At 42.2% G+C, this 12,039-nt stretch overlaps 1 protein-coding gene across 7 annotated transcripts in view; it reads left to right on the plus strand.

Moving 5' to 3' along the window:
* The first annotated feature begins 1,176 nt into the window (after positions 1-1,176).
* Positions 1,177-12,039, plus strand: part of ADAM22 (ADAM metallopeptidase domain 22) — a 195,947-nt gene continuing 185,084 nt past the window's right edge. For all 7 annotated transcript variants that reach the window (XM_075211892.1, XM_075211893.1, XM_075211894.1 and 4 more), the window contains exons 1-2: positions 1,177-1,477; positions 5,734-5,891. In XM_075211892.1, the coding sequence (XP_075067993.1) occupies positions 1,396-1,477; positions 5,734-5,891 (240 nt within the window). In that variant the 5' untranslated portion in view covers positions 1,177-1,395. The remainder of the gene's footprint in view (positions 1,478-5,733; positions 5,892-12,039) is intronic.

A 12,039-nucleotide genomic window follows, 5' to 3' on the forward strand; every position in this document is an offset into this window, starting at 1 on the left:
TCTAAGATGTGTAGGAGTGGGAGTGTGCCGCAGCTTGGTAGGGTACAACCCCAGTTACATTCCACTCGTAATACCCTACCGAGCTGCGAGCAGTTCCTGCAGCTAGCTAACTACTTGCGCCACCTAATTCTTGCCGCACAGGTACAGCCCTTTTTTGAAGTGTGTTGCGTCTGCGCCTTACTGCGTCCAGGATTTACTTACGGGGTCACACCTTCACAATTCCGCTTTACTCTCTTTCCCTCGTAGTAAGCCGCAAGCTGTCGCAACTGTTAATTGCGTCCAAGATGCAGGCAGATATGGTGCTTGCTGCACATGCGTGGTAGTGTTTTTTTTTGTTTGATGCGCCTAAAATGGACTTTGCGTCCGACTCGATGAGATCCTAAGTAACTAAATATCCCACATTTCCCATATTTCTCATACGGCTTGTTGGAGATTGGTTAGGTCATAATAAGTCACCAAACTGAGGTAACATCGGGTGTGTCTGTATATCATGTGTCACACATGTAGATGTTAATGTTTTAAGTACACTGGTTTATGTGTGCAAATACAGGCGCTTTCCTTGATAAAATGGCAATACGTTTTGTCCCAATAATATTGTCTAGAAACAGATCACTACTACCACAGGAATATCCTAAAATCAGTATTGCTGAGATAAAAAGGCTCTGCGTGTCAACTGGAAATTAGAGTCTTATTATAGTTATTGCCCATAATAAGCATGGTATGCCCATGTATAGTTTCTATGAGGAGTATATTTCCCCCAAGTCATTGTCATCTCGTGTGTGCCACAAACACAAACAGGAAACTTGATTTGAGCTGTCCTTAGGAAATAACCCTTTATATATCAGGAAGCAGATACGACTCAGTCTCTGCTGTAGCTGTAGTACTACCAATGCTAATATTTTGTAACTAACTTAATAGATAACATATGGTGCATTGCATTATAATGCATGTATCCATGCATAGAAATACATGTGACAAGCAGCAAACGATTGAACAGATGTTCCCCAAGTAACAATGTATGCACCTGTCAGAGGTGTATAACAATATTCTGCTGTGATATGAGCTTGTGAGGCATTCCAGCTGCAGAAAGGCCATCAATAACCCAGACTACATTTCCCAGTGTGCAATGAGGTCCCTGGAAGGAGGCTGTCTCTGCAGTGATGCGTCTAAGGATGTGGCTGTGCATGTGGATGAGGGAACCTGGGAGGTGCTTGATTCCTCTCATCCCCATCTAACCACCCAATGCAGTAAAAGCACAAGAACACTTATGGAAACCAGGAGAGCACAATGCAGCAGAGTGTGTGACAGGCAGGGAGACCCCAGCACAAGCCCCTTACAATGAGGACATCGCTCTGATAGTGACACTCACATGCTCCTCGGATTGTGCCAACCACCATGCATACTGCAGAGTGCTGGGCTCCATGGATCTGCTGCGTGATTGGATCCGTGTATCTGGTCCATGCCAGCTCCCAGGCAGGTAAGTCACAGGGTAAACCCATTGCGGTCATTTGCACCGTTATGACACATGTTATATGTTAGATGACAGCTAACCCCTCTCATTCACTGCATTGAGCTGGAAATGCATAACATAGATAAAATGCATAATATAGAGTCCAATCGGGGATCTACCAGCAGATTGGGGGAAGAGATGCAGCTGACCACATGCATGGCCGGGGTAGGACCATCTGTTATGTAGAGGTGCTGGACCTCCCTTACTATGCAGCTAATTGAAGGCTATCCTCCGGGGATATTTCATCCTGCTCCCCATCACCAGGCCTGTCACCGGGATCTAGTGGTGACATCTGTGCACATGAGATGCATTAGTAACTGGTTTATTTGGAGGATGCATTAAAACACTAGAGAAAACATTGCATGCTTCTGGCACCAGGATAGAGGCAATTCCTAAATTATTGGGAGACAGCACAGTAAATGAAGATATAGGGGTTGCAGGCAATGTATCCATCCTTGCTGATGCAGTGGCCTAAATCTGCTTTCATCACTGACTCATAAATGTGCTATTCACGGAATTAGGCTCATTTTCTTTAATCCATTAGCTTCTGCATCACATGCAATAATACAATTAAAGATAACACATTGATGTGTTGTCTTCACAGTGTTCTTTTGCCATTACATTGTTCCTTAGTATCTGTTAAATCTTTATGGTGTTTGTATACCACCACTAACTCAGCAGGGAGACAGTTCAAGATATCTATCACTGTGTTTTGAAAGTAGAAATGTGTATTATATGCTCTTATGCTGTTCCATGATTCATTGTGTGTCATCCTAGCCCATATATTCTTATTTGTTCTATTTATTAGGAAGCTTAGATATTAATATTTACATATAAAACAGGAGTGTAACTAGATTTTTAATAGTTCTGACCATCTATCTTTTCATCTCCCTCTCTTGCAGAGAGTCTATTTTGGTTTTCCAATATTTTTCCAGATATTGAAATTATAGTAGTGATGTTTCTAAACAGTAGAAAAAAAAATTGCCCTCTTCCAGCTACTCCCCGCAGATAAATATTAGATATTTGCAGGAAAAGCATCTCATGCTGACCACAGACATAGACTTCTGTGGGCTCATCATCCAATGGCTGGATCTGTGTTAGGATAACTTGCAGTTTTATTTTTTTTATTTTTTTATATTACACCAACATATTCTGCAGTGCTTTCAAATGGGTAATCAGCAAAAAAGAATGCAAACTGAATAGATTTGTCAGCATTCCCATTGAAAATGTGATTGATCCTTAACAGCTGCTTTTCGTTATGGGATGGGACATATTGGCTCCACATGTGGGACGATGCATGGGAAATTTGGTTGAAGTAGCTAAATAGGATTGATTATGATATCTTACTTCTAGAACATTTACTATCCTTAAAGTGTAGCTGAAACTGATAAAGCACAAGAGCTTCAAACGCGACTCTTTCTACCTCTGACAACACTCTCCACTACTGAACTTCCCAATTATTATCTTATTGCAGTTACCTAGGCTGAATTAAATGATCTTTAAAAACACAATTCTTCTCAAGCAGGTGTTGGAGAGGGTGCCCAGCAGACGGCCCTTTTGTCCACATCTGGTAGCAATGTCCCAAATGATCAGCATTCTTGCTAGAGAGTAAAAATATGTTGTCCGCAATCTTGCATCTCGGTGCCCCTTTCCCCCTGGTTTTCTTCCTTTCCTTGGGTATCCCGACAGCCACCAGACATCAAAACAGACTATTCAGACATATGGTATCGGCAGCTACATGCCAAATTGCAGCACACTGGACACAATCCCACGCTCCATACATGCAGTCCTTTATTAACAGAATATGTCATACCTATAACATTTATGATGAGCATTCTCCATAATTCATCATCACCATTTATTTATATAGCGCCACTAATTCCGCAACGCTGTACAGAGAACTCATTCACATCAGTCCCTGCCTCATTGGAGCTTACAGTCTAAATTCCCCAACATACACGCACAGACAGACAGAGACACAGACTACGGTCAATTTGTTAGCAGCCAATTAACCTACCAGTATGTTTTTGGAGTGTGGGAGGAAACCGGAGAACCGGGAGGAAACCCACGCAAACACGGGGAGAACATACAAACTCCTTACAGATAAGGCCATGGTCGGGAATTAAACTCATGACCCCAGTGCTGTAAGGCAGAAGTGCTAACCACTACACCACCCCATAATTCCAATTCTTTCAGTGAGGTTTGAGAACCTTGGGCTTCACACTTCAACAGACATCTTGCATTTTTCAGCTTATCCTTCTGTCTTCTTGGGGTTAGTCCACCTGGTGCCCTCTCTTTTCCCTCTCACCCATGCCCCACTCAGGTGGCCACACAGCCTCTTCCTACCCTACATGGTTTTTATTTCTTCCTTACATTTGTTTGTTATCTAATTGCATCTACTAAAAACTTATCAGAAAATGTTGTATTCAAATATTCTGATCCTTCATTAAGGTTTTATCTACAATAGACACTTTGGGTCTGATTCATTAAGGAAAGTAAAGCAAAAAAAATGAGTAACTTTGAACCTTGACAAAACCATATTACAATGCAAGGGATGCAAATGAGTTTATTTTTTGTACATAAGAAAAATACTGTCTGCTTTTTCACGTAGGACACAAATACTTGATAGCTTTATTTTTACACTGACATTAAAGTTGATCTAGGACACGCCCTACCCAACCTATAAATCTGTCCTTACATTTTAAATTCCCCCCCCTCTAATGCAACATGGTTTTGCCCAGGTCCAAAGTTACTAATTTATTTTGCTTTACTTTCCTTAATGAATCAGGCCCTTTGTTCTTTCCTTCTTGTACGACATCAATCATATCACTGTGTTCAACATTTTACCATGTTATGTTTGACATGTGCTTATCTCCAAATAAAATAAAGTCTTAGAAAAAAACTTCTTATCAATTGAATAGTTCTTTCCAGGTAACTGCAAAAGTAAATTAAGTGGAAAGTTCTTAAGCAGAGTATTATTACAAGATTGAAGGGGTTGCTGGATCTTAAAATCTATTTTGTTATGTTGTAGGACAGGCTAGACTTTGCTGACTTTACCCATCATAAAATAACATTGACATGGGAAACCTAGGCCAAATTAAAGCAGCAGGAATTTCATTGTCACCAAAACAAATTTCAAAAAATTGTACTGACTGTTTTATGAAGGTCCCCCAAATGGCCCCTTACGCTTGTTCTGTGCCAGGTCTGACCCATTGTAGGTTCTTCTGTTGCAATTCCTGCGTTTTGTAAATATTGTGCCGTGGGTAGGACCGTACAGTCTGCTTGTTATTTGGTGAAGCTCTATCCTTTCCTTCAGACTGAGTCTGCTTAATGAACAAATTTACAAAAAACTGTTAGAAATGCCCCTAATTGAATATCAGAAGAGATATGTTCACTCCAAAAATAATTTTAACATTGCTCACTGCTTTTGTTCCTGCGTTTTTCAGTAAATATATTTCTTTATCATTTTAGCTTCTGTAAGTGCTTTTCACATTTTGTTTGATGGTATTTAGTATCATCAGGCAAAACGAGTAAAGTTTTGTGTTTGGGTTCATATCAAAAGCGTTACTTGGGTAGGTCCCGGCTACACTGCTACAGCCTCCTGAACCCCCCGTTCTGCTCTGAAGAGCAAAGAGGTTGCTTCTACTGTGCATGTGCGCTCTGGCGTATGTGCCCATTACGCATGTACTGCTCAGAAGACTCCGCTCTGCTCTTTTCAGAGCATAGAGGGGGCCACGGGGAATGATGCAGTGGCCTGAGCTTGGACAGGGAGGGGTCATCACCTCTGGACCCCATGGCGTAGTAGTTCCGCCTCTGTGTCACACCCAACAGCAATAAACAACTGTGCCTGATGATATAAAAATGGGGCTGAAAAGCAAAGACGAAGGCTGGAAAGTTAAATCCATCTATTTAGTAAAAGTTGCAGGCGGGCATAAAAATGCTATTAAGCTAAAGTTTCCTGTGCAAACCTTAATTAATATTTAACAATCCTGTTTAAGAAAGCAATTTCCGCAGCAATGACTGAACTTTGATTTTAGATCAGGTTTTCCCCTCAGGATAATGAGACTATCGTAAGTTGATTTGCGGCGGTTAATTGGATGTCCGCATGTCTTAGTACAACGCTGCAGGCCATTCAGAGCTCTGTATAAGTGTCTGGACTGCAATATAAAAGGACATTGTTGTGTAACTGTGTTATGTTTGACATTATCTATGATCCTTTGCAGATACCTGGCTGACAGAGATGCACAGGAAGAAAGAAAACAGATTCTCGGGGAGGCAGGACACAGTCCCCCTGCGTCTGATCTTCAGTAGTGAGCAGGACAACCAGACCGTGCCCGGTTTACTGAGCACTCGGGTCAGAGCGGACAGCGCTCAGGACCAGGTAATATCTATATTTATGGCTAGATTGATACACCTGTGTTGTAGCCAGGAGATTGCCGTCAATAAGATGGATGTATAGTTAGCAGCAAAAATAGAAACAGGGTATGTAGGCTGCATTAATAAGCTGTGTCCTGGTTTCCAAGCTTGAGATTCTTCTCTGACACTCACTGAGGTGTGCGCTGTGTTCAGCTCGCGCTGGTCATGTGATCCCTTTTCCAGAATGACATGTACCATATGAGCTAGTTATGGTGATGGAGAGGCATGGCACTGAATTCTCATGATCTTACAGCGTATTAATAGGAAAACTGCTTTGCTGCAATATCAGATGCTGAAATTACAATTTATTTTAATATGAGCAATTCTTTTCAGGCAGTTTCACACAAACAAATTCAAATGGAGGTAACGTTGTTGAGACAGATGGCACAGTCTAGCACCTGTCTCTAGGTATGCCAGTCACCCTGCCCACATGTGACTGAGCAATTACATAATAACCCTGTGTAGTTGGCGGAGTTAGTGCTTTTAATTCCTCCTCGTTCCAGGTGGCTTCATTAGTCTGAAAGGGATTACTGGATGTGTACATTCCACTTAAACCAGTTAGATGAAGGCATTTTGTTTCTAATAAAGGTGGATATGACACTGCAATCTTTCTGCACCACTTTGAGAGACATTTCACCTCAGTAGTGATACTCAGATGGCTAAACTCGCTAACACATGGGCATGCAGGTGTTGTGACTGAGCTGAAATGATCTGTGCAGCTGTTTACAATCTAGTGATTGGCTACAGGCTGTTTCGGCCCATTTCATCTCCTGCTTACCAGTATTTTAGAGGTTTTGAGTATGACTACAATAGGTGTCTTGACCCTTGACCCAGCCTTTCTGTTTTAGCATCGATTTTGGTATTTAAGGTTACTGTACTCTTCCTGCAGCATTACAGAGGGCAATTAGAGGTCTGTTTATAAAGACCCGACAATAATGGAGATTTTATAAAATGTTCTTTTGCATAACTTATGTAGAAAATGTTGCCGGGTCAGCTGAGCATTGCTCAGCTCCACAGCGATACTGGTTGGTAGTGTCTGGACCTGAACACTGGAGCTGGAAGCTGGACCATACAGTGCTGTCTTCTGGATATTACTGTATCTAATGTAGAGAGCACAGCTAAGCTGTGATTTGTTAATTACTGCTGCAGAGGAGTTTCTAGTGAAGTATGGAGTAGGTGCACTCACGGGTCTTGTGGAGCTGTGCAGAATGGAGATTTCATTGTGCAGAGCGAGATTATAGTATAAAGTGATGAGCAAGGCTCATTTTCAGGGGTGTTCCTATCCGCACATGGCCATTCCCACTCTGCAAAACAATTTTTTGCATCAACAGAGCTGACAGAGATTAGATCTTGTCCCTCTACTTTTAATGAATAACCAGTCCCCATGTTTAAAATAAATAAATAATTTGGCCAGCGTGCCCCCCCTCCCCAAATCCTCAACCAGCCCCAGCACTAGACAGCCTGGGCTGGTTTCCACTACAGCAGGGAGACCACAAGTTAGGTCTTGATGCCACAGACTAAACAAGCCCTAAGCTAGTGCCTCTATGGGCAGGTGAAAGGTGTGTGTGTAAAAAATAGAGGATACTAGATTCGCACTGAAAAGAGCAAAGCCCTGGGGCTCTTCTGAACACCCTCTTAGCCGTGGGGGCCAGGGTACAATGGGCAGGGATCTCAGGGGCCCATTTTTAGTATTCTGGGACCGTTGGGTTGATAAATTTGCCACTCCATGGTATCCAGTCTTGTTAGTTACTCATGGGCCCACAGTCCAGGGGGATCAGTCAAGGTCCCGAGTACTTCTTAGAGCTGGGCTGACAGCCACCAAGAGGGGATGCATGCTGGCATGCTGTGTTTTTTCAAACACCACATATGGGCAGCACAGTGGCCTAATGGTTAGCACTTCTGCCTCACAGCACTGGGGTCATGAATTCGATTCCCGATCCTCGCCTTATCTGTGTGGAGTTTGTATGTTCTCCCCGTGTTTGCGTGGTTTTGCTCCGGGTGCTCCGGTTTCCTCCCACACTCCAAAAACATACTGGTAGGTTAATTGGTTGCTATCAAAAATTGACCCTAGTCTGTCTCTGTGTGTGTGTGTGTATGTTAGGGAATGTAGACTGTAATCTCCAATGGGGCAGGGACTGATGTGAGTGAGTTCTCTGTACAGCGCTGCAAAATTTGTGGCGCTATATAAATAACTGATGATGATAATGATGATACCCCTCCCCCCATCATAAAGACACAAGACCTGTGCCATTGTTTTCTTACTTTTTATTTTATTTATTTATTTAAATAGTGCACTGTGCATGGCTAATTATTTTTTTTAACAAATTAATAAGTGTATTACATTACTTGTAATACGCCTGGAAATGCTCCACCATAACTTGGTGGAAAAATGCATTTCTAAGCATACTTCATGCAATGTAATAAAAAGTAAAAACAAATAAAAGTAAAATAAAAAGTAAGAAAATCACACAGAAAGGTGACCCATGTAATAAAAAGAGTCCATATATCACCATAATGTCATGATTTAGCCATAAAGGCTAAACTGAATAATAGCAGTCAAATATAAAAGTTTATTTACTTGAAAACAGTGGTCCTAAAGGGGTAGGAAGTAGTTTTTGTAAAGTCAACCTCCTGCGTCGGGCACCCCACCAAAGCAAGAACCAAAAGATTTTGCTGTGTGCCTCCGGTGCTCTCTGTAGTATTTTTCAGGCTGAAGAGTCTTAAAGCTCCCACAATCTGTGACCTCTAATCTGATGGTGTAGTCCAGCCCCCTTTAACAATCGTCAGGCAGTGAGAACTCGTGTGGCTGAAAAGCAGGAAAAACAGGAGAGGTCCTGATGGATCTGATGGATCTGATGGATCTGCCAGTCAGGGCCTATGGTTGTATTATCTGCAAAATAGAAAGTTTTATGCATTTAAACTTATGATGTCCTGACAGGACAAAGACTGACCATAAATAACTTTGTGGCAAGTTCCTGGAAATTCTGTTTATCTGTATACTACAGTAAAGCATCAAGGATATCTTATCATGAACTCCTTAATCATGCCAGCAAACATTCACCTCTCCTAATACTACCTACACCAAGTCACAACTCAGACACATCAAATACACATGCATTGTACAAAAGTTCAGGTCTTTCGGAGATTATTATTATTTAAGGGGTACATAGCGCCATACAACGGGTCAGAGCAAGCCACAAAAATACGTAATGAATCAACAGCACAAAATAAGAAGTTATAGAGACAACTACAGATTAGACAATTAGCAGAATGGTGACAAGAACCAGAGTCAAGCGGGGACTGCAGTGGAGGGAAGGGAACAAAGTAGGGAACACGCTGGCGTGGAGCAAGCCAGTCCCCGAGAGTGTGAGCTTGATGAGGAACAGAAGAGTTTTTATGGCACATTTGAGGGCACATTGGAGACTAGTGGACAATCTGACTGGGCGAGGGATGATTCCAGAGGTGGGCAGCAGCACGGGTGGATTCTTGGAGGCGTCAGTGGGAAGAGGTAATCAGTGGGGAGGTAAGGTGTCAGTCGCTGGCAGAGCTGAGGGGGCAGAAGTGAATGTAGATAGAGATGAGGATGAAGATATAGGGTGGAGAGGAGCAGCTGAGGACTATATAGGTGAGGAGACTAAGCTGTATTCTGTAGGGTACGGGGAGCCAGTGTAGCGACTGGCAAAGGGGAGAGGCAGAAGTAGAGCTACAAGAACATTAGACCAGCAGCATCGTTGAGGACAGATTGGAGTGGGAAGAGGCAGGTGAGAGGGAGGCCAGAATGGAGGCGGTTATAGTAGTCGAGGCGGGAGATTAAAACAGTGAGTGAGAGTCCTTGTTGCGTCCGAGATGGGAGAGGGCCCAATCTTGGAGATATTGCAAAGGTGTAAGCGGTAGGATTGGGAGAAGGACTGAATGGGGGGCGTGAAGGAGAGGGAGGAATCGAGGATGATACCAGAGAACTTAAGGAACTGAGGAGAGGGTGGTGTTGTCAATGGACAAGTAGGACAGGTGAGGAGACCGTGGAGGAGAGGACGGATGGACAATGAGTTCTGTCTTGTATTTGTCATATTCCAGTTGCACATCTTTTCCTTCGCCACAACACTACCTACATGTCCAGTCTTTCAGTACTTCCTTTCCTGCCTGTTCTTACAGAGAACGACATTGATCAGAATATAAGGTACTATTAAACTTGCACTAACTTTTTCTTCAGATTCTTTAACCTTCCCCACTGCACATTCCCCTACCTTACCCTCTTTGTACTGCAGAACTGATGACAACAGCACATCCCAGCTTCTATCTTTAATTCAACCCCATCCTGCAAAACACACAAAACAATCTCTCTTCTCCACAGTCACAAGCCTGAACCTGCACCATTATTTACAAACTAACCACCAGCTCGATAATCATATGGGTGTCTTTTACAGTGGGTGACCTGAGGTTCTACCCAACTAGGGGATGTCTGTGATATTGCCCATTGTTTGTAAACATGTGTGATTTAGTCAGTATTTGTGTATGTTGTTGGTGTATATTACAACAACGGTTAGCCTTGATGTCTGTTCTTATGAGGCTGTGTACCTTTTCTAACAGGGGGCTTTATGTCTACTTTTAACTATTGTTTTTGCTTATACATACTATTATGCAAAGCCTTATGAAAGCACACGCAATTTCTTGCGCGTTCACACAATCGGAAATACACAAACAGACCGTATGGTGCTATTTTCACTCTTTGAATAACAATTTTACACTTGTCAATGACCAGGTCTATTGAGCTAACGTTCAAAAATACTGTATGCTAATAGTAGACCTTTGGTGAGGAATACAATTTCACTTGTTAATAATGAACTGATTGGCATTGTATTAACAATTTGAATACGTGGTATAGCAACAATATTTAATTGTTTATGGTATTAATGAGCTGTGATGTAGAATACCAAGGTTTCTCCTTTTTTGTAGAATTTCTCTACTGAACTTGAGAATAATCTTGACACAAACTCCATGGTTGGCATGTACCGATGCAAAGTGATTGTGGGGGATCAATTCCAATGACATAATATTTGGTAATTGTGATGTTAAAGTTGTCTATGGTGAGACAAGGGTTATGTGGGTTTATTGAACAATATTGCGACGGGGTCATTTGTCATTCTACTGCCTATTATGTTTTAAACTAAACCAAATGCATTTTGCCAATAGTATTGGATTTTGCAACGATTCCACCAAATGTGTTGAAAGGTCCCTTCTTGGCCACATTGTCTCCAGCACACGGGCGATGTGGCATTTTGAGGGTACCAAATATCATCTGTGTAAATGTTGTATGTTCTTTTGGATACACTGATATCACAGATCTCTTTCTGATGTCCTTCTATTAATTTTTTTATCAATTGACGTCTTAGTCTAGATTCCTAATTGGTTTCATGAATGTTGGCATGAGTTACTTAGGGCTAGTATTGAGTGGTATAGGTAGGAGTTCGCACCTCCTTACTCTGGTTGGTTAGCAAGACTTTTGTGTTGATTAGTGTGAGCAAAATGTCTCAGGTGCAAAAACTTTCAGTAAGAATTGAGATCTAGGAAGGGAATAATTCTCTGACATTACAGAGATTGTTGGAAGGGTATATATATATATATATATATATATATATATATATATATATATATATTGATGCTCAAAAGTCATCACAGGGGTGATACAATTTCTTATAAAGCTCTTGTAGGAAGAAGGTGTTCCCAGATGGGACTTGTAATTTGAGAGGTTTAGTTGACCAGATATTAAGTGACAGGATTGTAGTTGGTGATTGTCAATGAGTGACTTGAGCGAGCATGGAGAGAGGGTTAGGTGGAAGGCTGGTAGGCTTTAAGGAAGAGATGGGTTTTGAGTGCCCGTTTGAAGGAGCACAGGTTAGGGGACAAACGGATGGAGCGTGGGAGGTCATTCCAATGCAGGGGGGCAGCTCGGGAGAAGTCTTGAATTCTGGAGTGGGATGAGGTGATCAGAGTGGACGAGAGGCGACGATCATTGGCCGAATGCAGGTACCTGGCAGGAGTGTGGATGGAGAGGAGATATAGGGGGCAGTAGAGTGGGAGAGGGCTTTGTATGTGAGGGTAAGAAGTTTGAAAAG

The sequence above is a fragment of the Mixophyes fleayi genome, chromosome 5, assembly GCF_038048845.1.
Source record: "Mixophyes fleayi isolate aMixFle1 chromosome 5, aMixFle1.hap1, whole genome shotgun sequence".
Classification (NCBI taxonomy): domain Eukaryota; kingdom Metazoa; phylum Chordata; class Amphibia; order Anura; family Limnodynastidae; genus Mixophyes; species Mixophyes fleayi.